This window comes from Bubalus bubalis, chromosome 11 (assembly GCF_019923935.1).
Source record: "Bubalus bubalis isolate 160015118507 breed Murrah chromosome 11, NDDB_SH_1, whole genome shotgun sequence".
In the NCBI taxonomy this organism is placed as follows: Eukaryota; Metazoa; Chordata; class Mammalia; order Artiodactyla; family Bovidae; genus Bubalus; species Bubalus bubalis.
In genome coordinates, this window is record NC_059167.1 from 89,605,344 (window position 1) to 89,632,964 (window position 27,621).

Here is a 27,621-nt window from a genome sequence, read left to right on the forward strand (position 1 = left end):
CTTTTATACAGTGAACATAAGTAAATTGTTTTGCTGAGTTCTGAGAGCTGCTCTAACAATTAATTGAACCTGAGGAGGAGGTCTGGGTATCTCTGATTTATAGCCAGTAGGTCAGAAGTACAGGTAACAATGTAGACTTTTAACTGGCATCTGAAGTGCAAGGAAGGGGTAGTGGAAAGCTCTAATCCAGCGTCCCCAATCTTCTGGCACCAGGGGCCAGTTTCATGGAAGATAGTTTTTCCACAGACCAGGGGTGGACTGGGGATGGTTTCAGGATGAGTCAAGAGCAGCAGGGTTCATGCTATGAGAATCTAATGCCACCACTGGTCCAACAGGAGGCGGCGCTCAGGTGGTAACGCGAGCCATGGGGAGTGGCTGTAAATACAGATGAAGTTTCACTCACTTGCCTGCCCACTGCTCACCTAATGTGTGACGGTCTGGTTCCTAACTGGTAACAGTCCATGACCTGGGGGTTGGGGACCCCTGCTCTAATCTATAGCAGGTCAGTCAGAAGCACGGTGACAGTCTGGGCCTGTGACAGTGTCTGAAGTTGGGGAGAGGGGGACAGCTGTGTGAGACTGAGCCCTTACCCTGTGGAACCTGATGCCGTCTCTGGGGAAGACAGCATCAGAATTGAATTAAATTGTTGGACACCCAGCTGCGGTTGCAGAGAATAGCTTGGTGTGGAGAAAGACATCTGGTGGCGAGCGGTGTCAGATTAATGTGCCCTCTGTAAAGACAAAGGAAACTTATGGGAAAGAAAGACATAGCAGGGAAGAACTGGGTGTTTCCCCATACAGGAAGGTGGAAAACTGAGAGTGCTTTTTTGTTACAGTATTGTATCTAAAAAAATACATAAGAAATTGGTAACTGATGCAAAGTGGCAGGTGGGAGCCTTTCACTAAACATCTTTTGGAAGGTGTGAATTTTCAGCTTCAAGGACAGATATAAACTTTAATTACAACAAATAACCACAAAACTCCCTAAGTTCATGATCCTTGTGAAAAACAGCCTCAAGCAGGGAACATATATGTACAAAGGGACACCCATTTGTTCTTAGACTTTGACTTTAAAAAGTCAACAAGAGGAAGACGCAGCCTCCCAGCTAGGCAGAAGGAAAGGAGACAAAAAGAAAAGAGGAGTGGAAGGGAAGGGAAGGTGTGAGAAATAAAGCTGCCCCCAAACAGAGGACTGGGGAGGAAAGAAGGGGTGGGAAGGGCGGTGGGAAAGTAGCTTAGAAAAAGGAAGTGGCCAGAAGCAAGAGCTACCAGGCATCACAGAAGGACCAAGACGAGTTCTGACAATAGAAATAATGAACCAACTCACCTATCAACGCCTCCCAGGAGGGAGCACACGTCAGCGCTGAGGATGGCGGGCAGCATGTCATAGCGACGGTCTGCTAAGTAGTAAGTGGTGGCCCTGTGAACGACACACGTGCAGGTCCATGACCTTCAGCAGCAAGAGGCAGGACTGCTGACGGCACAGGCTGTGGTGAGGAAATGGCCAAGGGCTCAGCGCCAATTCCCCAAGGCTGCTGCTTTTCATAAAGTGCAGCAGGCTGGGCAATAAAGCTATGCCTGTGTTCCCACTTTTCTAAGTGATGCTGCTTTGGGCTCAATATTCTTCCACTGATATAAAAGAGAAAGACAGAGTGGCACAAATCTTAGTTGTGTAGGAAAAATTAAAGTGTAACGATCCAGTATTTATATAAAATAGGATATTACTACATGAAAAATTTAACCCATTTCACTGTAGGGTACAACATGTGAAAAGATTTTGTTAAAAAAGGAAAGGCAAGGGCTTCCCTGGTGTCCAGTGGTTAAGAATCACCTGCCAATGCATGGGACTCAGGTTCAGTCCTTGATCTGGGAAGATCCCACATGCCATGGGGCAACTAAGCCCTTGCAACCTCCCTCAAGAGAAGCCACTGCAAAGAGAAGCCCACACACTGCAACTAGGGAGTAGCTCCCACTCATCCCAACTGGAGAATGCAGCCAAAAAAACAAAGGAAATGTAATTGATCAAGATACTACTTTTCTCAAGGAAAAGAGGAAGTGAAAGTGAAGTCGCTCAGTCACGCCCGATTCTTTGCGACCCCATGGACAGTAGCCTGCACCACGCTCCTCCGTCCATGGGATTTTCTAGGCAAGAGTACTGGAGTGGGTTGCCGTTTCCGGAAGGATCTTCAGGACTGTTCCCAATTGTGAAATCTTTGTTTTAAAAATCTGAAACTAGCATGGGCTTCCCAGGTGGCACTAGTGGTAAAGAACCCACCTGCCAATGCAGGAGATGTAAGAAACTTGGGTTCGATCCCTGGGTAGGGAAGATCCCCTGGAAGAGGAAATGGCAACCCTCTCCAGTATTCTTGCCTGGAGAATCCCATGGACAGAGGAGCCTGGTGGGCTATAGTCCATAGGGTTGCAAAAAGTCAGACACGACTGAAGTGACTTAGCACAGTTGCGGAACACATTATAGTCACACGCACACAATCCCAGTGCTGATTTCTAAAAGCATTACCTTGTCCTAGCTTCAATGTCAATATAGGAGTGTGGTGCTACAAAGTGCGTCACGTCTGCAATGTGGACTCCAAGCTCCAGGTTGCCATTATCCAAGGCTCTGACCGACAGGGTGTCGTCCACATCTTCACAGCCGCTGGGGTCGATGCTGAACACCAGGTGGGTTTTCCTCAGGTCTTCACGTTCTCGTTCCTCTTGGGAACTTACCTTCCAGGGATTTTCCGGTGTGTTGACTGGCATCTCACACATCTGTACAAGGAGAGGCCCAAGATTCAGCAATTCATGCACCAGAAATTTCCATAAAAACTCTCTAACATTCTCCATGTGACTGCATAGAAACCCCATTCATTACTCATTGTGTGCGTGTGCTAAGTCACTCAGTCATGTCCGACTCTTTGCGATCCTACGGACTGTAGCCCACCAAGCTCCTCTGCCCATGGGATTCTCCAGGCAAAAATACTGGAGTAGGTTGCCATTTCCTCCTCCAGGGGATCTTCCCGACCCAAGGATTGAACCCAAGTCTCTTGTGTCTCCTGCATTGGCAGGCGGATTCTTTCCATTAGTGCCACCTGGGAAGCCCCTCATTACTCCCTACCTTCTACCTATGTTTGTTTTTTTTGAGCAATAATTATTTATTAGGTGCCTAATATGTGTCAGGAGCCATGTGAGGTTCTGGAAAGTCGGGACTCAATAGGAAAGACACAATCTGCATGCCCTTGAAGGCTCTACAGTCTGACAGGAAATGTTCCAGAGCATTTACAGTTTCTTTAGTTGTGAGGGTGCAAGCAAGAATGAATGGGTGGCTTATAAAAAGTACAATATCTACCGCATTTTCAAATGATCCATTTGTTTAAATACATTTGAGCTTTTAATTCAAGTCAAGCCCTGAAAAAAATCAACATGTCCCACATATTAAAAGCATATTCCCTTTTTAAAGCAGGATCAATCTTGGGCATTTTTTTCCTGCATTATTACCTATTCAAGCCATCAATTTTCAGTTAAGTAGGCTAAAAGGGAAGAATTCTAGTCCTGTGAAGTCTAATTCATGTTTTATTTTGTTCCAACATTTTCACTAAGCTGTCAAAACAAGTCAACAAATGATTTCAAGATACTAATGTTAAACATAAAATTTTAATAATGTAAGATACTCTCAAGTATTTTTACTATTATAGTTTCTATTCTGTCAAAAATTATAATGAAAATAAGAACACCCATATGCTCTTGATGACAATGCAAACTGGCCCAATTTTTCTGGAGGACAACCTGCCTATTCACAGCAAAAGCTATTTAAATTTTTTATGCCCTTTGACTTGGTAATCTCACTTTAAGTATTGCATTCCAAAGAAAATGATCAAAAGATTAAAAAAAAGTGATGTTTATGAAACATTTGAAGTAGCACCTTTTAAAATACTGAAACATTAAAAATCCCAAATGCTCAACAACTGAGGTAAGCTTAAGCAAACTAGAATACATCAATATACAGTAATTTGCCATCATTATTAAAAATAAGTAGGCTATGTCAACACATAGAAATAATTTTAAGTGCAAGAAGCAAAAAATAGCCTGTGTGCACTATGAATATAGCTATGCAAGAATAATAAACACGATTTATGAGGATTTTTAACAGATCATAACGTGACAGAAATAGCTGATGCTTTATGTTCACACAATTTTTGTTTTCTGTAAAGGTTACAAAAATGGTTTCATAATGAGCATGATTTTTTTGACACATGGGTCAGAGATGTATACCCAAGAAGCTGCTTCCCACAGCTTTCTGCAGGCCTCTGGTTGAATGATCAAGACAGGGAGCAGAGCCCAGTGGGTCTGTAGCAACTAGGTACCCATGTAGTTACGGGGGATGGATGCATACTGATGATAAGATGCTGACAGACCATTTGTAAGCACAGTTGGAAACATGTGAAAATCTGAGAGCTATGAGGCTGTAAGAAACTAACTGCACTTGAAGTTGACTCCAGTCTCGTTCAAACACAGAGTTAAAGAGGAATGAACTTTTCCCATTAGCTGTGGGTTAGATAGCAGTTTGTTACACAGTACAAAAATTTTTCTTTCTTACTGACAGAACAACAACAAAGGCAAACAAACGAAAAAGCAGAGAATGTCTTCTATCAGACCAAAGCACTGGGGCAACTCTGACCTGAGCTTCTGAGAAGGGGACAACTGAGATGCTGTTTTCCACCAGGATGGTTGCAATTTCCCCTTCCAGATCTCCGATTCTTCCTAGAACACGCACGAAATGTCCATTTGGGTACATAGACGTCGACTCCCAGGAGTCAATGCGCACAATCACCCTGAAGTCCTGCACAGAGAGGGGGAAACACGAAACCAGTGTCAGGAGTAAGTGGGTCAATTAGCAACACCAAACAAGGGATAAAGAGCATTGAGCTCCATAGAGAGTGGCCAATTTATTAATACAAATAACCATCTTCTTCTCTTTTTTTTTCCTTTTATTGGGTTCTTCCTGTTTTACTAAATTGTCAGATGGTAGGTAAATGCTTAACCCAGTGCTTTGAAGGGAAGCATTACCTCTCTGCACCAAGATGAAAACCTGAGAAAGAGAGAACCAACCGTGACACGTTCGAGTTAACATATGCAGCCCAAGGGAAAAACCCAACTATGCACAGTCCAATTTGTGTGTGTGTTTGGAGTTACTTTCTAATTTCTTAAGACATCTTTTGGTGGGGAGAAGGTTATCAGCGTGAACTGAACCTCACTGCCCCATATTCCAGCAAGCCACAGATACGGAAAGCAGCTATTGCACCTGGCCTCTGAGAGCCTGAGTGAGGCTTCAGGATGGAAAGGTACACGACGAACAGGTTACTGGCTGGGGACAGCCTGCTTCAGCATCTCATTTACAAACTACAGAACATCGGGCAAATCGGACTGGGTGATGCCTGCACCCTTTGCCACAGTAAAGGTTAATTTCTAACTTTCTTGTTTATGTCTTCTCTCCTGGGCTCTGTTCCTTTATGGATAATCAATCCTGTGAAGTACCACTATATCATCCCCACAGGGCAGAGCAATCGTATTTCTATATCACTTGCTGGAAGAAAGCTTGTTAGCGTTGGCAAAGTGTATCTATTGGAAGTTTCTGTGTTGGACAGCTGGATAATGAATGTTCTCTCCAGCTGTCCTGCACAGCTCTTTCTAGGACGGTTTCTCTCTGGCCTTCATTTATTAACCAAGGACTACTTAATAGATGATTCTATATATTTAGAATTTTTAGAAAACAGGATCTCGGAATGCCACATGCCATCAATAATTTACCCCTTCTTATGCAAAGAAGTTAACATTTCCTGGTACTGCTCAAAAGCTGGCAGAGACAAGAGGTGAAGAGAGGGGGTACCTGGAGGGCTTCTGCTTGTTGAGTGCTGATTCGGATTTTGGGAATTCTGTAATCCCAAGGTGTAACTAGGATTTTCTGAGCATTTTTGCCCTGTGACTGGACCTCTTCTATGGATGGAAATGTCACCACATAGTCCCGCCAGTTCTTCTGAAGGATGCCTACCACTCTGCCTTTGGGAAAACAAAACAAAAGAAACCTTCGCTGGTAAGGTGTCACCTAACTGGACTCTGACCAGCTGAGCAGTGAGGAAGAAAACAGGAAATGCAACATCCAGTTTTTTCAAGCACATCCACACAAGTTGAGAGATGCAAACATTTGCCTTCCTTCTAAGAAGGATGGATCATTTTTTTTTTAAGATAGATAATTTTTAAAATAAACACTGTTAGTATGTGCCCCCCTCCTTTTTTTTTTTTTTTTTTTTTTTTGTGGTATGACTTTTAGAAGCCATTAGTCCCACTTTCTCTTTGGCCCTTACTTCACCAATCTCAGGTTTAGGTATGTGGGGAAAAGTCAATGATTTTCACCTTTTTTTTTTTTTTTTGACCACAGGGATCTTAGTTTCCTGACCAGAGATCGAATCCATGCCCCCTGCAGGGGAGGCATGAGGTCTTAACCACTGGGCTGCCAGGGAAGTCCCCGATCTTCACTTTTTTAAACCTATGCCTTCTGTTGGGCGTTTTCACTGTCTTGCATTTTCCTACCAGCCAAAATAATTTGGTTCAACATTATTCACAGAAAAAGTATACAAATCATAAGTCTGATACGTAAAACTTTTAATCATCACAGACTGAAGTCAAGAAAAGGCAAAGTATAACATTTAAAAGTGCTATCTTTGCTTTTCCCAAGTATTTATGGAGCCCCTACTAGGGATGAGGCCCTGTTCTAGGTTCTAGCAGGGAACACAGCTGTATCAGAACAAAGTCCCTGACTTCTTGGGGTCTACACGCCAGTCTGGGTGTCTGTGGGGGTGGGAGACAAATATGTGAGGCAGTAAGGACTGCTAGGAGATGCAGAGTAGCGTAAGGTGACCAGGAGGATGAAGGGTCAAAGTGGCAGCTATTTCAAATGAAGTGACTTCTGAGCAGAGATCTGAAGTGAGGAGAGGAGGTGTGAGGTTTGGGGAAAGCTTGTTTCTCAGGTGGTAAAGGACAAGTTGGTAACCGTGGCAGAAGCAGAGACCTGACAGGACCTGAAGATTTTAAAAGGATCACTGTGGCTCCCTTGCCGAGAAGACTGTCTGGGAGCAAGGACAGGCACAGGGAGGCGAGCGAGGCGGCTGTCGGGAAAATCTCTCCCGGAGGTCTTCGTGCACTGACTTAGGAGCCAAGTGGCAGAGGGCAGGGGCGGCTGGACCCAGACCACGCCTTAAAGTTAGAGTGGACAGCACATGCCGATGTGTGAACGAAGGTGCGGATAGCTCCAAGGTCTTGGGTTGACCAACTGTAAGAAGAGCCTTGCCATTTACTGAGATGGGGAACAGTTGGAGAGAAACAGGTTGGGGGGCAGAAATCAGGAGTTTGTTATTAGGTGTGCTAAGTTTGAGGTGCCTGTTAAGACATCCAGGGGAGGAGGCCAAACAGATGACTGAGTAGACAAAACTGGCTGTGGAAGGGCTCTGGGCCGGAGGGACAGTCAGAGGACTGGAGGCAGATCCTGGGGAGAGTGTGCGGAGAGGGAGAGATCCAGAGAGGAGGCCGGGTGCATCCGAGAGGACAGTCAGATGGGCAAGAACCAGCAAAGGAATAAGGAGGAATCCACCAGTGGAGGAGAAGAGCCCAGAAGCCAAAGACGAGGCGGTGGTCTGCAGCCAAATGCTGCTGGCAGGTTATGGGTACCGAGGACTGTGAGGTCACCGGTGACTCTGACAAAGGACAAGAGGTAGGAGGGGGTGGGGCCTGGATGTTGCGGTTTTGGGAGAGACCAGGGAGAGAGGAACTGGAGAGGAGACAGAGAATTCCCTTTTCGATGAGTTTCTCCAGAAACTGAAGCAGGGAAAATGGCAATAGCTGGAGAGGATGAGGGACCTAAGAGGGTTTTTATTTTGTTTTAAGGTGAGACATATTATAGCCTATTTGGGTGCTGATGAGAACTAAATAAACTTGCAGAGACGGGAAAGTGATGATGTAGGAAAAGAGACGATATCATATATTAATAATTGCAGTATTTCTGGACTAAGGAGAGGAAAAATAAACAGTCCCCTTGGACGAGCAGGCAGCTTTTGGGCTGGCTCACCTGTTGGCATGGGCTCACTCGGGGACTCGCCCAGGGCCTTATCATCACCGTCATTCTCACCCAGGGCGGTGGTTCTCCCTTTCCATTCACTTTTAGGGAGCAGTTCGACAACCACCACGTCTCCATGAATTGAGCGGTTTCGAGCCTTCATCCCGTGGATTAGCACATCACTGATGAGATCTGCTTTGGGAGCAGCACAGAGAAACCCCATAAAGCCAAGGGGGAGACCACACCAGTGAGGCCTTTCAAACATAATCCGTTCAAGATCTAATCAGCATTATTGTAAATAAAAGCTCCCTCCTTTCAAAGATGGAAGTCAAACTGAAGGCAAACTTTTGCCCCACAGGTTAGGAAGGAAGAAAGGCTGCTGCCAGGCCATGCTGCATAATGTGCTTTCATAAAGCCACCCCCAACCATCTTTTTTTTTTGGCCCCACCACTTGACATATGGGATCTTAAGTTTCCCAACCAGGGATCAAATCTGCATCCTCTGCCCTGGAAGTGTAGAGTCTTAACCACTGGACTGCCAGGGAAGTCCCTCAACTGTCTTTTAAGGTAGCTTCCCTGCATGAGACAGTGTCAGCCCACACTGGGACTCTGTCCCATACCTTCGGGGGCCACGCGTCCAGGGAGCGGTCAGCAGGCCGCTGAACTGCAGCTACTGTAGAACTAGAAGCCTGACGAGCAGAAGCCCAGAGAAAGCCATTGCTTCTCACCCTCCTCCAGCCTCATCCTGTCACTGCAGATCTAACAGTACACTCTATTATGATACAATTTATTCATACTTTTTTTTCATCTATGTTACTTTTTAAAAGACTCCAATGAGGCAATATATTAGCTCAGTGATGCAGTACAGGATGATGTCTTAAAACCTCACAGGTTCAGCCCCACTGCTTACCACGTGCACCATCCTGGGACAGTTACTTCGCTTCTCTGTTGTTAAATTTCTTCATGTGTAAAAGGCAGTAAACAATAACAATACCTACTTTAAGTGCTTAGAATAGTATCTGATACATAATAAGCACCCAATAAAATGGTAGCCATTACCATTTTTTAGAGTTATTACCAAAAAATCAGAAATTATAGACAAAAAGGCTAGGGAAGAAAAAAAAAAAAAGCCCATGATTCCACACAACCAGATGTGAGGATATCTGACACGGCACATATGAAGTGACAATTTCAGCTTTGCTTTCTTCAGTCTGTAATATCAGAATAAAAAAGCAGTATGGAAATTTATGTAAGGTTTATACTGAACCTGAATCTTTACTGCTGGCTCCTTGAAGTCGAACAAAAGCTTCTATTTGTGCTCTGTGTTTGTTGACATTCAGGGTTCCCTAAAATCAAAATCAATATGAAAAGCTTCTTTTCTGTCTGTTTTAACCTCCAAAAGGTACAGCTCAAAAATTTTATGAAAATATCCCCACTATATTCTTATAAGGTTTATGATCCCTTTCTTTAGGAATAATAATAATAATTCATCACCAATGTTTATTTTCTCCGGAGAATGTACCATCATTTTGACCTACTCTTAGCTGTACCAAGTGTTCCAAGTGTGACAATTTATCTTACCTAAGTGATGAGCAGTCTTTAAAATATCTTCTTCCCCAAAATATCCTCAGGAATGCTGTAAACTTCATTACCAATTGGAAGCATTAGCCTCTCCGACAGATATAGTGTTTAAACCCCCACATTCAAGGACTTCCCTGATGGTCCAGTGACTAAGACTCCTTGCTCCCAATGCAGGGGGGCCTGGGTTCAAATCCTGGTCAGGGAGCCAGATCCCACATACAACTGAGAGTTCACATGTCACAATTAAAAATCTCACGTGTCACAACAAGGATCAAAGATCCCACAAATAAATAAATAATTTAAAAAAAACCCTATACTTTAGGGAGGGAGTTTAGTGTGGTAGGTTCAACCTGCTGCTGCTGCTAAGTCACTTCAGTCGTGTCCGACTCTGTGCGACCCCGTAGACGGCAGCCCACCAGGCTCCCCCATCCCTGGGATTCTCCAGGCAAGAACACTGGAGTGGGTTGCCATTTCCTTCTCCAATGCATGAAAGTGAAAAGTGAAAGTGAAGTGGCTCAGTCGTGTCCAACTCTTAGCGACCCCTTGGACTACAGCCTACCAGGCTCCTCCATCCATGGGATTTTCCAGGCAAGAGTACTGGAGTGGGGTGCCATTGCCTTTTCCAAGGTTCAACCTAAATCTATGTAAAAATCTGTATGTAAAATCGATGGTAGAATAGTTCTGTATCTTGACTGTGGTGGTAAATACACAATTTACACATGTGATAAAACTGCATGTGTGCACACATGCACACACAGAGTAAAGCACACGGAACTGTTGAAATCTGAATAATATTTTGATTTCCTCTCAAGACCCTGATAGTATCTAGGTCCTGAGATAACGCACAGACACACTTGAAAGGGGCAGGAAAATGGGAAAGCCATGAGGAAATCAGCTTTCAACAACTTTACAATTCTGCCAAACCTCCAGACCTTAATGCAAAAATTTCTCTTTCCCAGTGATGTGCATGCTAAATCGTGTCTGTCTCTGTGCGACCCTATGATCTGTAGCCCACCAGGCTCCTCTGTCCATGGGATCCTCCAGGCAAGAATAGTGGAGTGGGTTGCCATGTCCTTCTCCAGGGATCTTCCCAATCCAGGGATCAAACCAGCATCTCTTACATCTCCTACATTTGCAAGTGGTTCCTTTACCTCTAGTGCCACCTGGGAAGTCCACGGGAGGCATTTAAAGGCTACCTGTGTGATGCTTAGTGTGTAACCTAATTAAGAACACTAGAGAGTGGCTCCAAACCCAAGGGTGAGCTGGTGACGTGACTCCCACGTCACCTGGAACACTGGCGACTCTGGCTTACTGAGGCCATCTCGCTGACAGCCTTTGAAATCAGAGGCCTGGGACAGGAGCTAAATAAAGAAGAGCAGGAAACACACTGGTTGGTCCTGTGCCGATTCTCCATCACCACCCTCACCTGGATGTAGCGTCCAGACTTGATGCCGGCTTCTAGCACTTCCAGGGGTACATGTTCTGGGTACTCCTTCCCATGGCTCTCCTGACTCTCATTCTCTCTTTCTCGTCGAGACTGAAGGATAGACTCACAGAGCTCATGGGCGGCCTTTAAATCAGGCCAAAAATCGTCCAGGTAGTTCTGCATTTAATAAAGGCAAGAGAGAAACATGGTCAGAAGATAAAGATTCTGTTATAGCAGCATTATGAAAACTCCCGAACAGGAACTGCTGGCATGCGGTTTTGAAGAGGGGTTAAATGGGCAGTACCCTCCCAAACCTCATGCTACCGGTTCATTTTCTACCATCTCATTAATCCTGGCAGCCTTGCCCAAGGAACCGCAGGGAGGCTGTTCCTCCCGTGGAATGCTTCTACCCCCAATCACTCTGCATTGTCAGATCTCCCTCACTCTCCACAAACATGCCAGTATGTGCACAAGTCCAGGCTGCCTGTTTTTACAGGGATCTCATTGCTGCAGGTAACAGCCCCCAGTGAATGGAGAGGAAAAGCTCCTACATGTGCACTTTTTAAAAAATCTTGAAATGTTTGAGATTTATAAGAAATCTAAATAACCTGGCAAAAAATGGTGAGGAGTAGAGTATAATAAGGCAGTCTCCCCTCCTTCAACCTATAGGCAATCTCAGATGAGCAGAGAGGAGGGAAGGAAAGAGGTTTCTGTTCTTTGGTGTTAGGCTTTCCAGCCTCATAAGCTGCCTGAGGACCACATCTTCTTTTGTGACTATACAGATATAGTCTCAATTTTCATGTGGAGACACTTGTGGGGACGCTCTATCAATGTGATGGCCTGGTATGAAACATAATTCCCAAACAAGTGTCAGGGTCGCCTCCAAGTAGAACATTACTGGATATTATTGTACTTCTTGGTGTAACTTGCAGAGAGGCCCTAGAAAAGACACCAAGGTCACCACCCAGAGGAGACTGGTGTGGTGAGGTTGCCTGTGCTTCATCTACTTCCCGTGTCCAGGCTACATGCCCTCACTTCTTCAAGAGGAATTTATTATCCTTATTCTTTCCTATCTACCTTCAAGTCTCCACAGAAAATTCTGGGCTTCCTGCTCATCTGAACTTCATAGTATCTCTTTTTCTCTGCTATCATACACTGCTATAAGGCCCTCGGTCACACAGTTTGCTTAGGAAATGCTATACAAAATCAAACTGTACTATGCTACTGGGCTACAGGGAAAAGTAATTTTCACAAAAAGTAGAAAAACGTAATTTTAGTCAACTGTCCTCTGCAGGAACAAGACATGATGTATTGCAACAGAAAAAATAAGTGACTCTGCCATTAATATCCAGCGCCCCTGGATTTTTCTGGCATGTCAGAACACTTTTTCTTTATAGCAGGGCCAAGAAAATTCTATTGGCAAATCTTTAGCAATACATGCACATGGGAACCTTCATAGGATCTACAATTCAAAATCCAACTGGACGTTCTGTAAACTGACACGGGTAATGGAGGGCCTCATTCTAGTTTCTGAATCAAAAACAATATTCACCACTGAGACCTGATCGACCAACTGGGCAGGCAGAAGTGACCAGTAATCTCTTGAGAGATTAACCGGCATCCTATTCTCCAAAAACGTACCTAAGAAATAAAAGAACTGTGTTGGTCAGAAAGCTCCAAAAACAGTCACTGATAATGCTGCTCCTGCCTGTTACATGGACACCAAGCTGGTCCAACAGCCTTCACAGAAGTAACATCACAGGTCACCCCTTCCTTTACTCTTACGGACCCGCGCCCAAGGTCACAAGTAAAGAAGTGTGAATAGTAGAAAAAGAAGATTGGCCTTTAAAACTATGTTTTGTGTATATTTAGCAAAATGGTTTTGGAGGCAACAGAGCTTAGTGATTAAGAGCTTTGGAGTCTGACTGCCTGGGTTCTCACCCCAGTTCTATCACTCTCTCTCTGTGACCTTGGGCAAGCTGCTTTAGCCTTTCTGTGCTTCAGTTTCCTCACCAATAAAATGGGGATACTAACACCTGTCTCAAAGGGTTGTTGTTAGAACTAAATGAAATAATACACTCAGAACAGTGCCTGCCATAGATAAATGCTGGCTATTATTTTTAGGTAGAACCATGTAAAACTGCCTTTTTGTAAGTCAAAAACAACAGAATGTTGGCAGTTTTATAAGATTCAACCTATCGTCATTACTAGTATTATTGTTATGACTTTAAACATGTGTTCGCTGTCAATAGGGATTTACTGGTCTGCAGTCTTAGAAACTGTAGGCCTTACAGTCACAGGGAGTTTGCCCAAATTTGCCAAAGATAAGATTAATTAGGTGGAGAGTGATAAAGACGCGGAACTTCTTAAAGTCTTCATTCTTTATTTTCCCTTTTCTGTACTGCCAAGGGGATCCAGAGCCTTATGGGTACCACTGTGGAAGTGAACACACACACACACACACACACCCAGCTGGAAATACCTTGAAGGAAATCACAAACACTCCTCCTGTTTCACTTCCATACTGCTGAATTGCCTCTTCATCTTCTGTCACCATAACGATGGGCATCCTATCTTGGCAGTGGTGGTAGTACCAGGCGGCTGCATTGTAGATGCTCCTAGGAAGCAAGGGGCACGTGAGCCCTCCCAAGGCAGACACACCCAAGCTCTTGAGCAGAACGTCATACGTGGCTTTCAGTCTGCTCCCCTTTGGTTTATACAGACAACCATTCATTCATTCACCACATACTTCCTGAGCACCCATTATAAACACATCCTGGATTGGGTCCTCTGGGGGAGAAAAAGAAGAATCAGAAAGTGCTTGACATCTCTTGTTCTCTAAGACATCCAAGTACCACAGAAACCTCATCCATTTCTTGATATGGCCTAGAAGCCATGAGGCTCTGCCACCACTGACACCTTTTAATTGGACGGATGAACCTCACAGCACCACAAACAAGCCTTTGGCTAAGAGAAAAAGTAGGCTGGATGCAAGAAGCTGAAGATCATAACCCAGTAAAGACAGAATCCAACATGGTACCACGTGAGACGTCTGAAAATCCTCGTGAGGAGAATCTGAATTGAAAATGGAGTCTAGGTCTGGAGATGTATTCAAGAAAGGATCGTGTTTCTGATGAAGTGGATGGACTTGAAAAGTCAGTTTCTGTAGGCATCTGTCTCCCTTTCTGCAAATGAAGATGCTGTGAAAGGTTCCTTTAGTTCTAGAATTTAAAAATATTCACTAAGTACTGACTGCGTGCAAGGCTGTGTAGTTAGTAAGTGTGAGTCCTCACATGTGACCCAATCTAGGAAGAGATTTGCTTTTCCCTTTCTGCTGTGGAGCCCTGTGGGAACTCAGTCCATTAAAGACTCAGTATATATCAGTACTTATTTTGATTTAGAGAATTTAAATATTTAATGGCTACACAGACAAAGAATTATGAGGAAAAAGATGATGTAAATATTTTGTATGGCAAAGCTATTTTAAAACTACACTCTCTTTTGCCTTCCACAGAAGAGTGTGGCAGAAGCTATGTGTGCCCAGCACCTGCACCCTAAGGCTGCCTCTGGCTTCAGCTGAGGCGGGGGTGACGGTTCCGTCCCTTCTCAAGGGCCCGCTGACTGGAGTTAACACCCTCAGGGGATGACCCTCAGCTAGAGTGGTACCTAAGTGCCTTCGCCTCTGCCCTTGGAGGTGACTTCTGGGGCACGCTCTGCATGCTTTTTTAAAGGTTCCCAGCAGACGGAGCCTCAGTTTCCCTCAGCAGCAACACATCCTTTACTGCTTTCCCTCCTTCTCTGCATCACTCTCCCCAGTTCCTCACTCCTGCTTCTGGGAATTGCTTCTCACACAAACAACTCCTCTCCCAAATCCTTGCTTCAGGGCTCTGCATTTAGGTGGACTCAACTATGACCCCCACTTCCTAAAACAGCTTGACTAGAATTAAACTATGAGTTTCAGTTTAGTAAGGCTGATGGGGATATTAAAGCAACTTAAACCAGAGAAAGTGAGATGATCTTAGCTTAAAAGTAGGACCTCTCCCTGCCACACACACACACACACACACACACTTGCATTAAAGCTGTGACTTTTAGATCCTATTAGCCTTTAGGGGCCTGGGGCAAACTTACTCTAGGCACCTGTATCTCCTTAATTACAATTTCTAAAACTGTATTCAAATGACATCTCTAGAATATAGACACATTAAACATTTCAGTATTAATCACAGTTCCAGAATAACTGTTGGTTTGTTCTGGCGTTATATTTAGATCAACTCCCAAATAACCAATGATAGAGAAATGAAAGAAGCTGATAGGGTGAAAACCTAGCTGTTATTCAGGGCCATACCTGCTCTGCCACTTCTCCATGGACTCCCCTCTCTCCCGAGGGAGATAGCAGGACTGCTGGAATTCATTAGCGAAGAGGACACAATCATGACGCGCATCCTTTAGGAGATTTCGCAATTTGTTATACTGTCTGTGACACAGAGAAGAAGAATAAATCTCACGTAGCATGTACTCATCTCCTGCCAGCTCTTGCTAAGGTTCAGAAAAGATGAGGCATTTTAGAGTGAAAGACTGATTATTTAAAACCCAAGACACACTTGTTTATAGGCCTTAGTGTGTGAGTGCGCTTGCGCGGCTGTTTCTCCATCTCACCTGCCGGGATGGGCGTGGGCAGAGCCTCAGGAGTTAGTTCATGGATCAGTTAAATTCCTCTACATCCTTTTCCCTTTCTGAGACCTCTGGCTGTTTATTATGTAATTATACGACCTTGCCTCATGTAGCCCCTTAGTCAAAGGCTCACAGAGGCAAGCAGAGTTTAGGGCTGTATTTTTATACTTCATTTTATTCCATAAATGGCATTGGGTTTTAATACATTTTATTTTTGCTGGCAGACCTGGAAAAGGTATGTAAGGTGAGTTTGGGGATTTATCTGTGAATTTTATCGATGCAGCCACACTATTTACATGAATGAAGGCTAGCTTCATCTGTCAGACAACGAACAGAAAGTTTTAAGGTTTTTCCCCATCAGGAGATCTTCCTATTAATCTCAAATAAATGTAAAGCAAATAAAATGTAAAGTCTCATTTAAGTCAGTTTCTAAGAAGGTGCTTTTCAATTGTCTTGGTAATATGAAATATATAATATTCACAATTATTTTAAAGGAAATCAATTATTTATTTAAAAATGGATTAATATTAAATCAGATGTTAAATTAACATATAAATTATCCAAGGTAGGTGACTGGCATGTAATATAATAAAATTTGTGTCCTTGCATTCCTAGCTCCAGCCTGCCACCATGGATGTTTAAAAATGAGTCTTTTCAATACAGCAAAGGCAGAACTTTAACTTTTTTCCTCTAAATAAATGCTATCAAATCTGTATCATCTCAACACTTCATTGGAAAGCAAGAAACACATTTTACTTTCTTAGTAATTCTAATTTTGAGCCACTTTAAAAGGAATCAACAGCAAAAAGGATCATCAGGTAACTACAACTTATAAAACTGTCCTAATGAACAAAAGGGTTCAGCTTCATTTATGTGAATGGTAGCTTTCCTTCATAGAATTCCACTTGTGTAAACAAAAGCTGCCCCTTTCCCCTGGAAATGCCTAGAACATATTAAATTTATAATTTTCCCACTTTCACAAAGATACACTTAAAATCATTTTTCACAACCTCTGAGAATATGCACAGAAGAGTCTCCATCATTGTGCTAGCAAGACCCAGACCCTCCTTACCAGGTGGTTAGGCAAGGACTTTCACTTTCTGCTTCACACATTTCTGTCATGCATGAATTTTTTAAATGAGTACTTTTCCTGTTAAGCAATAAAAAATTCTAGAAGAGGTTTTATAAACATCTGAAATTTATTAATTCAGAGAAAAGACTGAAAATTATTGCCTGTTTTTCCTGATCTCTTCCAGTTTTTTGCTCCCTTTAGCCACATCCCTAATAAAGCACCTGAGTTCAGTGCAGGTATTGGCTGCACTATACCAGACTAAACAGCTTGCAGTTAGCAAACTCCTTCTCTGTGCTCTGCTGAGGGCCCTCAGGGGAACCATCTAGATATCCCTGATGCTGCCCTTCACCTGCAAAACGGTCCTGCTCATGGTGAACGCAACATAACCATCCATTCCTCAAAAAAAAAAAAAAAAAAAGTCAAAACTAGAACTACCACATGTCCCAGCAATTCACTTCTGGGTACAGACCTCGAAGAACTGAAAGCAGCGTCTCAAAGAGATATTTGCACACCCATGTTCATAACAACATTATTCATATTAGCTAAAAGGTAGAACCAGCCCAAGTGTCTACAGAGGAATGGGTGGATGAACAAAACGTGGTATATACATACCACGGACTGTTACTCAGCCTTAGAAAGGAAGCTCTGACATATTCTTCAGCACAGATGACCCTTGAAGACATTATGCTGAGTGAAACAAGCCGGTCACAAAAGGACAAGTATTGGATGATTACACTTATATGTATTTCCCTGAGGAGCCAAATACACAGAGACAGAAAGTGGGACAGTGGTTGTGTGTGTGTGGGGTGGGTGCGGGTCTTGGGGGAGGGGGATGGGGAATTAACATTTAATGGGTTTCAGTTTGGGGAGATGAAAAAGTTCTGAAGGCAGGTTGTTACAACAGTGTCAATGTATTCAATGCTACCAAACAGTATACTTAGATAGGGGTACATTTTATGTTATATATATTTTACTGTGATTAAAAAAAATAGCTACACTAATTGTCAAAACAAAATAAAACCACAAAAAAAGATAGAACAACCCATTTCAGTGGGATCAGATCAGATCAGATCAGTCTCTCAGTCGTGTCCAACTCTTTGCGACCCCATGAATCGCAGCACGCCAGGCCTCCCTGTCCATCACCAACTCCCGGAGTTCGCTCACGTCCATCGAGTCAGTGATGCCATCCAGCCATCTCATCCTCTGTCGTCCCCTTCTCCTCTTGCGCCCAATCCCTCCCAGCATCAGAGTCTTTTCCAATGAGTCAACTTTTCGCATGAGGTGGCCAAAGTACTGGAGTTTCAGCTTTAGCATCATTCAGGCAATGTGTAGGGTGTGATGGGAACCCAGGAGGGAAGAGGAAGGCATCCAGGAGGGAGGGAACAGACCATTAAGTAGACAAAGGACCCCAGGGAGGAAAGACAGGGGACAGAAGGCTCAAGAGAGCAGACAGCACGCTTCATCCTTATATCTCTAGCACTTAATCCATGGCAGGTGCTCAAAAAATGTCTGCAAATGAGTCAATGAACTCACAACCTGTTGCAACAACAGTGAACCAAATACAAGACACAAATGCCCTGGGACAAACTCTGACATTTCAGAACCCAGTTGCTCTTTTGCTAGGCTTCGCACACATCACTGCATTGGTCAGCACACCTGTACCCTAAACGTGGGGCTTCTCGAATCCAGTCCTCTCCAAACACTTGATGCTCCACAAGCCAGACCCAGGGGGGTTTACCACCAAATAAGCGTAATGACAATCCTTGCCAATGCTTAGCAAAACCTATCACTTAGCAAAAAGAATTTTCTCAATTTGAAGTTCTACTCCCATATATTTCCCGTAGACTTTTAGAGTGTGCATTCATTTGTCAGCTACCTATCAGCCAGATAAAACAAATGAACAAATGGCACGAGAATATTAATGAAGAAAGCAGGAGACAAACAGCGAATCACTCTGAGTGTGACAGTCCAGTGCTCATGTAGGCATGTGGGCTTATGCTTATAATTTCATAGCATATCCATCGAATACAGTCGTATTTTTTGCTAGTCAGGGCTGGTGGTGCACATGATGGAATGAGATATATGAGCATCCTGCAGGGAGCCAGCAGAGATCATCATAGTGCCTTAAACAAATCTGGCCTGAATGACAGGACAAGAGTTTCAAATAGTCAAGTACAAAAAAATTTAAAAACTTCCAGTCTTACAGAAAAACCCTAGTTTCCTGGTCTGGCTCAAGTGTTTTCTAAAAATCTCCATTATCTACAGACAGTTTCTCAGGGGACAGCAAAACTTACCTTTTCTAGATTGATTTTTTTTTCTATTTTTATTCAGTAGTGATCTTATCTGCAGACGCAATATGCCTTCCCCTGCTGACTCCTCTCTCTGGGGATTAGAAGTGGGCATCATACAACCAATGGGAGATGTGCAAGGAAGTGGGCTCCGTACTCAAGGCTGCATTTCTTCAGTTTTTGCAGAACTGGGGTGAGGTCTCCTAGACTTGCTTTCAGAGGTCCCTAAGCTTTCTACAAGAATTTCAAAAATTTCTATTTCCATTTATATTAGGTTGTATTCTTTCTTAATTTTTTTTTTTACTGTGGTAAAAGTCATATAATATAAAACACAGTATCTTAACCCTATTTAACTTATAGTTTAGTGACACAAAGTACATTCAATCTGTGCAACTCTCATCCATCATCCATCTCCCAAATTATTCACCTTCCTAAACTGAAACTGTCCCCATTATACACTAACTCCCCATTCTCCTCACCCCCTCCCTCCCCAGCCCCTGATATCTATCAATGTACTTTCTGATTGTGAATTTGACTATACTAGGTCCCTCGTATAAGTGGAATCAAGCAGTATTTGCCTGCATTAGGTGATATTCTTAAAACATTTTAAATGGAGCATAATTTGGACCAGGCTTCTAGCTGCAATGCCATTTGGTGTCAGGGACTGCCCTTTTGGAAGCCTCAAAGACACCTCAAACTCAAGACCCTCCCACCCCTGACCTCCTCCAGTGTCCTCCCTCTGTATCCGGTTACACAAGCCAGAAACCTTAGTGTCATTCTTGACACTACCTTCTCCCTTATCTCACTTACATAAATCCATTACTAAACCCTATAGATCTCTTTTAAAAACAGTTGCTTTATTGAGATATGATGCATAAAATTCACCCTTTTAAGATGTACAATTCAATGGTTTTTAGTGTAGTCCCAGAGTTATGTAACCGTTACCATTATCTAATTCCATTTTTATCAGCCCCCAAAGAAACTTATACCCATCAAGCAGTCACTTCCATTCATTCCCTTTGACTCAGCCCCTGGCAACTACTAACCTACTTTTCATCTCTTGGATTTACCTATTCTAGGCATTTTATATAAATGGAATCATACAATATAGGATTTCCATGTGTGTGGCTTGATTCTTTCACTTTGCATAATATTTTCAAGTCCGTGTTGTAGCATTTATCACTAATTCATTCCTTGTTATGGCTGAATAATATTTCATTGTATGGTTAAAACACCTTTCGTGGAATCATTATCAGTAGCTGGACATTTGGGTTGTTCCCATAGTTTGGCTATTATGAATACAGCTCTTATGAACATCTGTCTCCAAGTTTTTGTGTGGACATGTTTTCAATCTGTTATATATTTACAAAGTTCTATGGATCTTACCTACTAAACAGCTCTTAGAAAAGTCTATTTCTCTCCCTGTCTCTAAGTTAGCCACATCTCTCATGTGAACTAAAGCAAGTACCTCCTCTTCTTTTCGCCAAGCCTCTTTTCCACTGGCCCGGTAATCTTTTCAAAATTGGAATCCGATCATGTTATCCCCCTTGCTCAAAACCCTTCGCCACATCCCTGAGGCCCATGGACCCTATCTTAGTCCAGCCCAGGGCCTCTCCTCCCTCCTTCTCCACGTACTCCCTCCCCCGACCTTGCACGGCACAGTTTCCTTGCCCGGAAAGCTTTTCTCCTTTCTTTGCCTGGGACTCACACACCCCTCAGAGCTCAACACAGGCCTCTCACTCAGGAAAGCTTTTCCTCCGGCGCCTAGTCTGGGCTCTCCTGAGCCAAGTCCCATGCCTCAGCATGCCTGTCACAGCCGCATTTCCCCATCTGTTTCTGAGCATCCATTACTGCCTGTCTCCCCATCGAGAGCACGTCTGCTTTTGCTCTCCACTGTATCCTCAGTGCTAGCACAGCTCTGACACATAGAATCTCTCAGATGAACACCTTAACACATGAATAAATGTCAGCCTTACAGGCCTACCACATGAGCCCTCATTAAATAAACATTTGAGGATTGTTAGATGGCAGAGCGTGTGATTATTCCAATCAAAAACTTGACATTCCTCATACTGTTTTGTACAACATACTTATGAGAACAGGTATTTTCTGCATTGATATTATTGAAATCAAACTACAAAATCATATTAAATATAGAATCCATGTCTATAGACACAGAGGCAGTGTGTGATTGCTTAGTCGCTCAGTCATGTCTGACTCCTTGAAATCCCATGAACTGTAGCCTGCCAGGCTCCTCAATCCATGGAATTTTCCAGGCAAGAATATTGGAGTGGGTTGCCATTGCCTATTCCAATAGAGGCTGTGTCTTTCCATTATTAAACCCAACTCGGGTGATTTCATTTCAATAAAACAGTGTCATTGGTCCCCTTAAATTAATGTTCATTTGCAGTTTTCTGATTTTGTAGCTTTGTTTAATTTGAAGGTCTGATTTGGGTTTAGGGTTGCATTAAGTAGTTAGGTATGAGGATTTATACCTAAATTTATGTTGAAACATATTTAAGTAACTTAATTTAAATTAACACTGAGTATCCACGAGACTTTCTTTTCTTTTAGAAACAAAGTTGACTACATTACTCATGTTGAGTAACATTGATATAGGATGGGGAGTTTGATCCCCATCAAACTGTAACACTTTCCAACTGTAACACTTTGATCTCAGTCTTATGTTACGTTCTAAGAGACTGAGACTCATGCTATACAGATGGCATTTAGGAAGGAGTCAAAAAGAGAAAGCAAGGCATCCTTCTTTCAGACACTAGAGCAGACCAGGTATTTTCATTTGACAAAACTTTCCTAAGCAATAATGTTCCTAAAAGCATGCCAAATAGAATGAATTGTTTACCAGCATCTCAAAAATCTCTAAGGAAGAACTGAAAAACAAAACTTTCCCCAACATTAAATGAAGCAAAGCACCAGAGAGCCTCTGCTAGGCCGCAGGCGTGCCAAGTCACTTCAGTCGTGTCCTACTCTGTGTGACCCTATCAACTGTAGCCTGCCAGGCTCCTGGGTCCATGGGGATTCTCCAGGCAAGAGTACTGCAGTGGGTTGCCATGCCCTCCTCCTGGGGATCTTCCCAACCCAGGGATCGAACCTGCATCTCTTATGTCTCTTGCATTGGCAGGCGGGTTCTTTACCACTTCTGCTAGGCCACCTTTGGTTAAATACAAATACTCAAGTGATTTACACGTAACACTTACAAAGGCCAAATTAATCAAGCATATCTCCTGAATCCTACACATTCAATGGCTGTCATCAACTATAAAGCTAGCTTTTAATATATGACACTTTCCAGGGCTTAGGTAGGAGAAGGCAATGGCAACCCACTCCAGTACTCTTGCCTGGAAAATCCATGGACGGAGGAGCCTGGTAGGCTGCAGTCCATGGGGTCGTGAAGAGTCGGACACGACTGAGCGACTTCACTTTCACTTTTCACTTTCACTTTTCACTTTCATGCATTGGAGAAGGAAATGGCAACCCACTCCAGTGTTCTTACCTGGAGAATCCCAGGGATGGGGGAGGCTGGTGGGCTGCCGTGTTTGGGGTCGCACAGAGTTGGACACGACTGAAGTGACCTAGCAGCAGAAGCAGCAGCAGCAGCAGGGCTTAGGTAACTTCCTTAGCTGTTTCAACCTGAATACACCTGCTGGTCGCCTAACGGGTAAATAAAACACTAAGTCCCAAACCTGCTGACTCCTCTTGCTGCTTCTTATTCCTCGTCATCAGTCAGGCTCATTTCCCCGCATTGAGACCAGTCTCAAAACTATTTCCTTCAGAAGGCATTTTCAACTCCCACACCCCATGTTCACTTCTGCACTTTGCACAGTCCACATTAAATCATCCTACATGTGTCCATGTAAGGTATGCCACAATTACCTTCTTGCTTCTTGCATCTAACTCCAAAAGACAAGTTTGTTGAGAGAGGGACCAAGACTTCTTTTTGTACTTCAGAAGGCCTGGAACTAGGAGCTCAAAAATGGCAAAACCAGGGCGTTACCCTGTGAGTCTGTTCCATGACTCTTCAGCTTTTGTTTTCACATTTAGTACATTCAGAGACACAGTGAAGTAATGGAAAACCAGTAATTTTCCAAGTTAACTACTTTTGAAATGTTCAGGAAAAAAGACTATTTAAATTCCAATTCTTTGCTTTCAAATGTCCCAGGAATTGGTTTTTAAAACAATCCTTAATATTAAAAATATTTTAGAAAACAGAAGTTGAAAAGGCCCAGCAGTGTGTTAGCAACTCACACTATAACAGCAAATTGATTTTAGTAGCAGAAATTGAAATACGACACCTAGAGCAGCATTTAAACCTGGATGCGTATAAACATTTATATCTTTGTGTCTGAACAAAATCAACTTCAAGCTCATATAAAAATATTCTATCTGAAAAACCTGCACACAATCTAGTAAATGCATATTTTTTGAATTGAGCATATAATAAGAACAACTTATCATTTTCATATACAAATAAACACACTTCATCTTTTACTACCAACGTCTGAAGAAGCCACAACATTTAAAAAAGAATAAACATAATTTCTGCTTAACTTGGGGTGTTAAGAGGTTGGGTGTATAATTCTAATATGCTGTTTCCATACAGCCATCAAGTTCAAATCATAAATCTTTTCCCAACGTAAAAGAAGCAAAACCATGTATAGTGTATTTGTTTAAAAGGTGAAAAACTGTTCTTCCTTTACGCACAAGGCAAGCATTTTAGACTGAGTTCAACCAGAAATTCTTTGTTTAGCAAATACAATTACTATGGTTGGTGGTTATACCAGTAGTCTAAAAATAAAACAAGTTAATTCTGGTTTCACTGAATAAATCACAAGTGATTAAATGAATTTATAAAGAAATTTGCCTCCCCAATAAAGGAGCCTCAAATTTTAAAACACTTTCTTTTTCCCAGGGGGAAAAGAATGTACGTTTCTGAAACAATATATCTATAAATAAGAAGATTAAATAATATGCAGTTTTCAACCAGAAGTAAGCAATAGGTCTGCTACTATAAAATTGCAAACCAAAAGCCAAGAATCTTAAATACCCACATCCTGGGGACACTGCAGTTCATTGATTTACAGTCAGATCTCTGGGCCAGGTGTTGAAGAAGAAATATAAAAGAATGTTACTGCATTCCTCACTGGCAAAGAAAATGCCACATTAGTTCAAAAAGTCCTTTCTGATGAAAATAATGAATTCCTCCCCTCTCTCTCCAACAAGGGACCTTTTCTAAAGGGGAGAAAAAAACCCTGCACCATAAATAAATAAATAATGCAAAACAGATACCTCCGGCCTCTTTGATGCTGCACAGCTTGACAAGCCGTTTGCATGAAAACAATTCCCTTCAACTCAGGAAACTCAAGGATCTCAAGGTAATCTTGAACGACTTTCCAATCTGGAACCATGTAATGAGTCACGTCACTAGACAAGAGTTTCCCATCTGAAGCATAATTCAAAACGGAAGAGATCAGACAGCGTTTGCAAACCTGGCTTATTATGATTTCAATGTCACGGTGTCCCCATGTGCAGAACAACTTCTAATCTTAACAACACTGTGAAGTTTTTAAAAGACAAATCCACTTTGGTAGAGTTAAATTCAGCACCTTCATTTTTCTGAAGTTATGATAAATAAAAGCTCAGTGTGGTCTATGGTGTTGCCAGTCGGACAGAAGATGACAGATTAAAATACAAAAAACAAAAACAAGCAAATCCTAAGCACAACTTAACTTTTTTTGTGTTAACTCATTGACCTGCACTCACTTTCCAGTGGGGCACCACAAATAAACATGTTAACCACTTGTTTATGTCCAGGCATATCAAGTCGGTTCTGTTTCAAGCTTGCGAACGTGCTCAGAAGTCTCCTTGGGCCAGGAAGGCTGAATTGACTAGAAAAGATGCTCAGTGCAAGCAAGGGCAGAGGTGGGACTTCCACCCAGCCTGTGTCTCGGAGCTGGTTAGCCGAGCTGTAACTGAAATGTTCGCCTTAATAATAAGCTGAGGATCCCAGATATTCGCTGAAAAGGACTACCATGCTCCTCTCCCACCACAAGGAAGAACCTGCAACCTCCATCGTTAAATCGGCCACCCCAGCAGCCCAGAAATCAAGTGGAGGAAGGTGTAGTGGGCAGCCGACCCAAATCCAGTCTCCCCATGACCTTCCTAGACAACGACGCCCCAGATGATTCACAAATCCTACAGTCAAGTGGGCTCTCCACTGGGTAAATGTCTGAGGCCTCGGTGCTGGTAGGTCAGAAAAGTGGTGGGGAGCAAAGCAAAGTACAACGAGAAGCAGCAGCAACGTTTGCTCCCGCGCCCCGGCTTGCACTGCGGGGCCCACGGCTCGGGACCTCCTCGTTTCACCACCGCGAGCCTGGGGGCCGGACGCTCCAGCGCCCACAGGCCCCTCGGAGAGCCCCCAAACCAGGCTTCTGCGCGGCGGGGGCGCCTGCCCCTCGGCCCTTCCGCTTCCCCGGGCAGAGCAATCGGGAGTCGGGGTTGAGAGACCGCGGAGCCGTGGACCGGCCCAGCTCGCGGAGGTCTAGAAGCCGCCTGCCCCTTGCGTGCGAGCGACAGCCGGGTCGGAGGTGATGCCTGGAGGCGGGCGGAGGCCCGGGGGCCTCGGACTCTGCGCCACCGCGGCCTCGCTCTCCGCCTCTGGGCCGCACCCTTCCACCTTAAGGCCGACGCTCTACCCCGACCCCGCCGCCCCAGCTCCAGCTCCTGCCCGGCCTCGGCTCCCCGCGCTCCAGCCCCGGCCACCCAGCTCCCGCCGGACCTCGGCTCCCGGTGCCCCCAGCCCTCTGCACCCCAGGCCCTGACCGTTGTGGCAGGTGGCGGGCTGCGGGCAGAGCGGGCTGTTGCAGGGCACACTGGGCCGCAGGTAATGCTCCCGCACAATCCGCAGCGTCCGGCCGTGGAAGGTCCTCAGAAGCAGCACCTTCTCTCGCTTCTGCAGCATGCTGGTCGCGCCCGGACAGAGTTCCGGGGCCGGGGAGGCGCCCGCTCCGCGAGCGGCCGGGAAGCGGCAGCCGCGGCGCCGCGCGGGCGGAGGCGAGGCCGAGGCTTCGGGCCCGCCCCCTCGGCCTGGTCTCCGCGGAGCTCCAGGCAGGCAGGCCCTTCTAGGCGGCCTGAGCGCTCCGGGCTCTGCACGGAAAACCGCCCTAACGGCCCGAACCCCGGTGTTGAGAGCAGCAAGAGGCCCGCGGTGTGGGTGTTCTAGCCGGACTCACAGTCTCCCCCCAACCCTGCCTCAGTTTCTCCCCTCCTTAATGGTTGCCTGGGGGTGGAATTGCCTGGGAGGGGTGGAAACCAAGCAAAAGACTTCAGGGGGACGAAGATAATACAGATCGTCTTCCACAGACGATGGGGTCAGGTCCCGATAAACCCATCTGAATTGAAAATCCATTTAACACACCTAACCTACCCAACATCACAGCTTAACCCAGCCTATCTTAGACCTGCTCAGAAAACTTACTTTGGCCAAGAGTTGGGCGGGATCATCTAACACAAAGCCTGTTTATGACAGTGTTGAATATCTCATGTAATTTATTGAATGCTGTACTGTAAGTGAAAAGCAGAATGGTTGCCCGCGTTTCGGTTGTTTACTCTGCTGATCACCGTGTTGTCTCGGAGCTTAGACTTGTTCCCCTGCTCAGCGTCACAGGAGAGTGTCTTGTGCCATTAGCTCAAAAAAGATAAAAATTCCAAGTGGATATTACTTTCACACCATGGTAAAATCCAAAAATTATAAGCGGAATCATGGGAAGTTGAAACTGTCAGTACAAGGAAACGAAAGTCTTGCAAAGATTTGGTGCAACTATGAAGGATTATTGTACTTTGTTTCTACCTTCAGGTCCGTATAGGATTGGAACTCCCTTATTAATATGGATACATATCTTTTTGTTGTTATTTAGTTGCTAAGTCCTGTCCGACTCATTGCAACTCCATAGACAGCAGGCTCCTCTCGGTTCCTCTGTCTATGGGATTTTCCAGGCAAGAATACTAGAGTGGGTCGCCATTTCCTTCCCCAGGGGATCTTTCCGACCCTGCTTTCACATCTCCTGCTTTGGTAGATGAATTCTCTATAGCTGAGCCACCAGGGAAGCCCAATTATTAGTGTTTTGTATTAATATAGATAAATATTAGTATGTTCTGTTTGTTGCTCTTGCTGTCCCTGAAAGAGCTATAAGATTCCGCAAATAAGCCAGCAACCCTGCTAACTCAACATTTTTTTCCCTTTAAAAAAACTGTATTTATTTTTAATGTCATGTATTTTTAATTCATATAAAAATTCAAACAATGCAGATAAAATGGAAACCAATCCTTTCCCTTGAGGTAAACATTATCTATTCAACCTCAGCATGATAGCATTTGCAGCCTCTGGCAAAGGAATTCTCCTTGAAATTTGATGGAGACTAAAACAGTCCAAAATGACTGCAGATGGAGACTGCAGCCATGAAA

At 44.0% G+C, this 27,621-nt stretch overlaps 1 protein-coding gene across 3 annotated transcripts in view; it reads right to left on the reverse strand.

Moving 5' to 3' along the window:
* Nucleotides 1-26,207, reverse strand: part of DIS3L (DIS3 like exosome 3'-5' exoribonuclease) — a 32,745-nt gene extending 6,538 nt beyond the window's left edge. The window contains exons 1-11 of one of the 3 annotated variants that reach the window (XM_006050214.4): nucleotides 25,981-26,207; nucleotides 24,448-24,601; nucleotides 15,455-15,583; nucleotides 13,589-13,724; nucleotides 11,107-11,283; nucleotides 9,367-9,445; nucleotides 8,113-8,292; nucleotides 5,881-6,050; nucleotides 4,672-4,833; nucleotides 2,518-2,765; nucleotides 1,327-1,419 (exon numbers count right to left, since the gene is read on the reverse strand). In XM_006050214.4, the coding sequence (XP_006050276.4) occupies nucleotides 1,327-1,419; nucleotides 2,518-2,765; nucleotides 4,672-4,833; nucleotides 5,881-6,050; nucleotides 8,113-8,292; nucleotides 9,367-9,445; nucleotides 11,107-11,283; nucleotides 13,589-13,724; nucleotides 15,455-15,583; nucleotides 24,448-24,601; nucleotides 25,981-26,119 (1,667 nt within the window). In that variant the 5' untranslated portion in view covers nucleotides 26,120-26,207. Of the gene's footprint in view, nucleotides 1-1,326; nucleotides 1,420-2,517; nucleotides 2,766-4,671; nucleotides 4,834-5,880; nucleotides 6,051-8,112; nucleotides 8,293-9,366; nucleotides 9,446-11,106; nucleotides 11,284-13,588; nucleotides 13,725-15,454; nucleotides 15,584-24,447; nucleotides 24,602-25,980 lie in introns of those variants that run through there. The other 2 variants (XM_044925401.2, XM_044925402.2) reach the window with 2 other exon arrangements.
* Nucleotides 26,208-27,621: the final 1,414 nt, after the last annotated feature.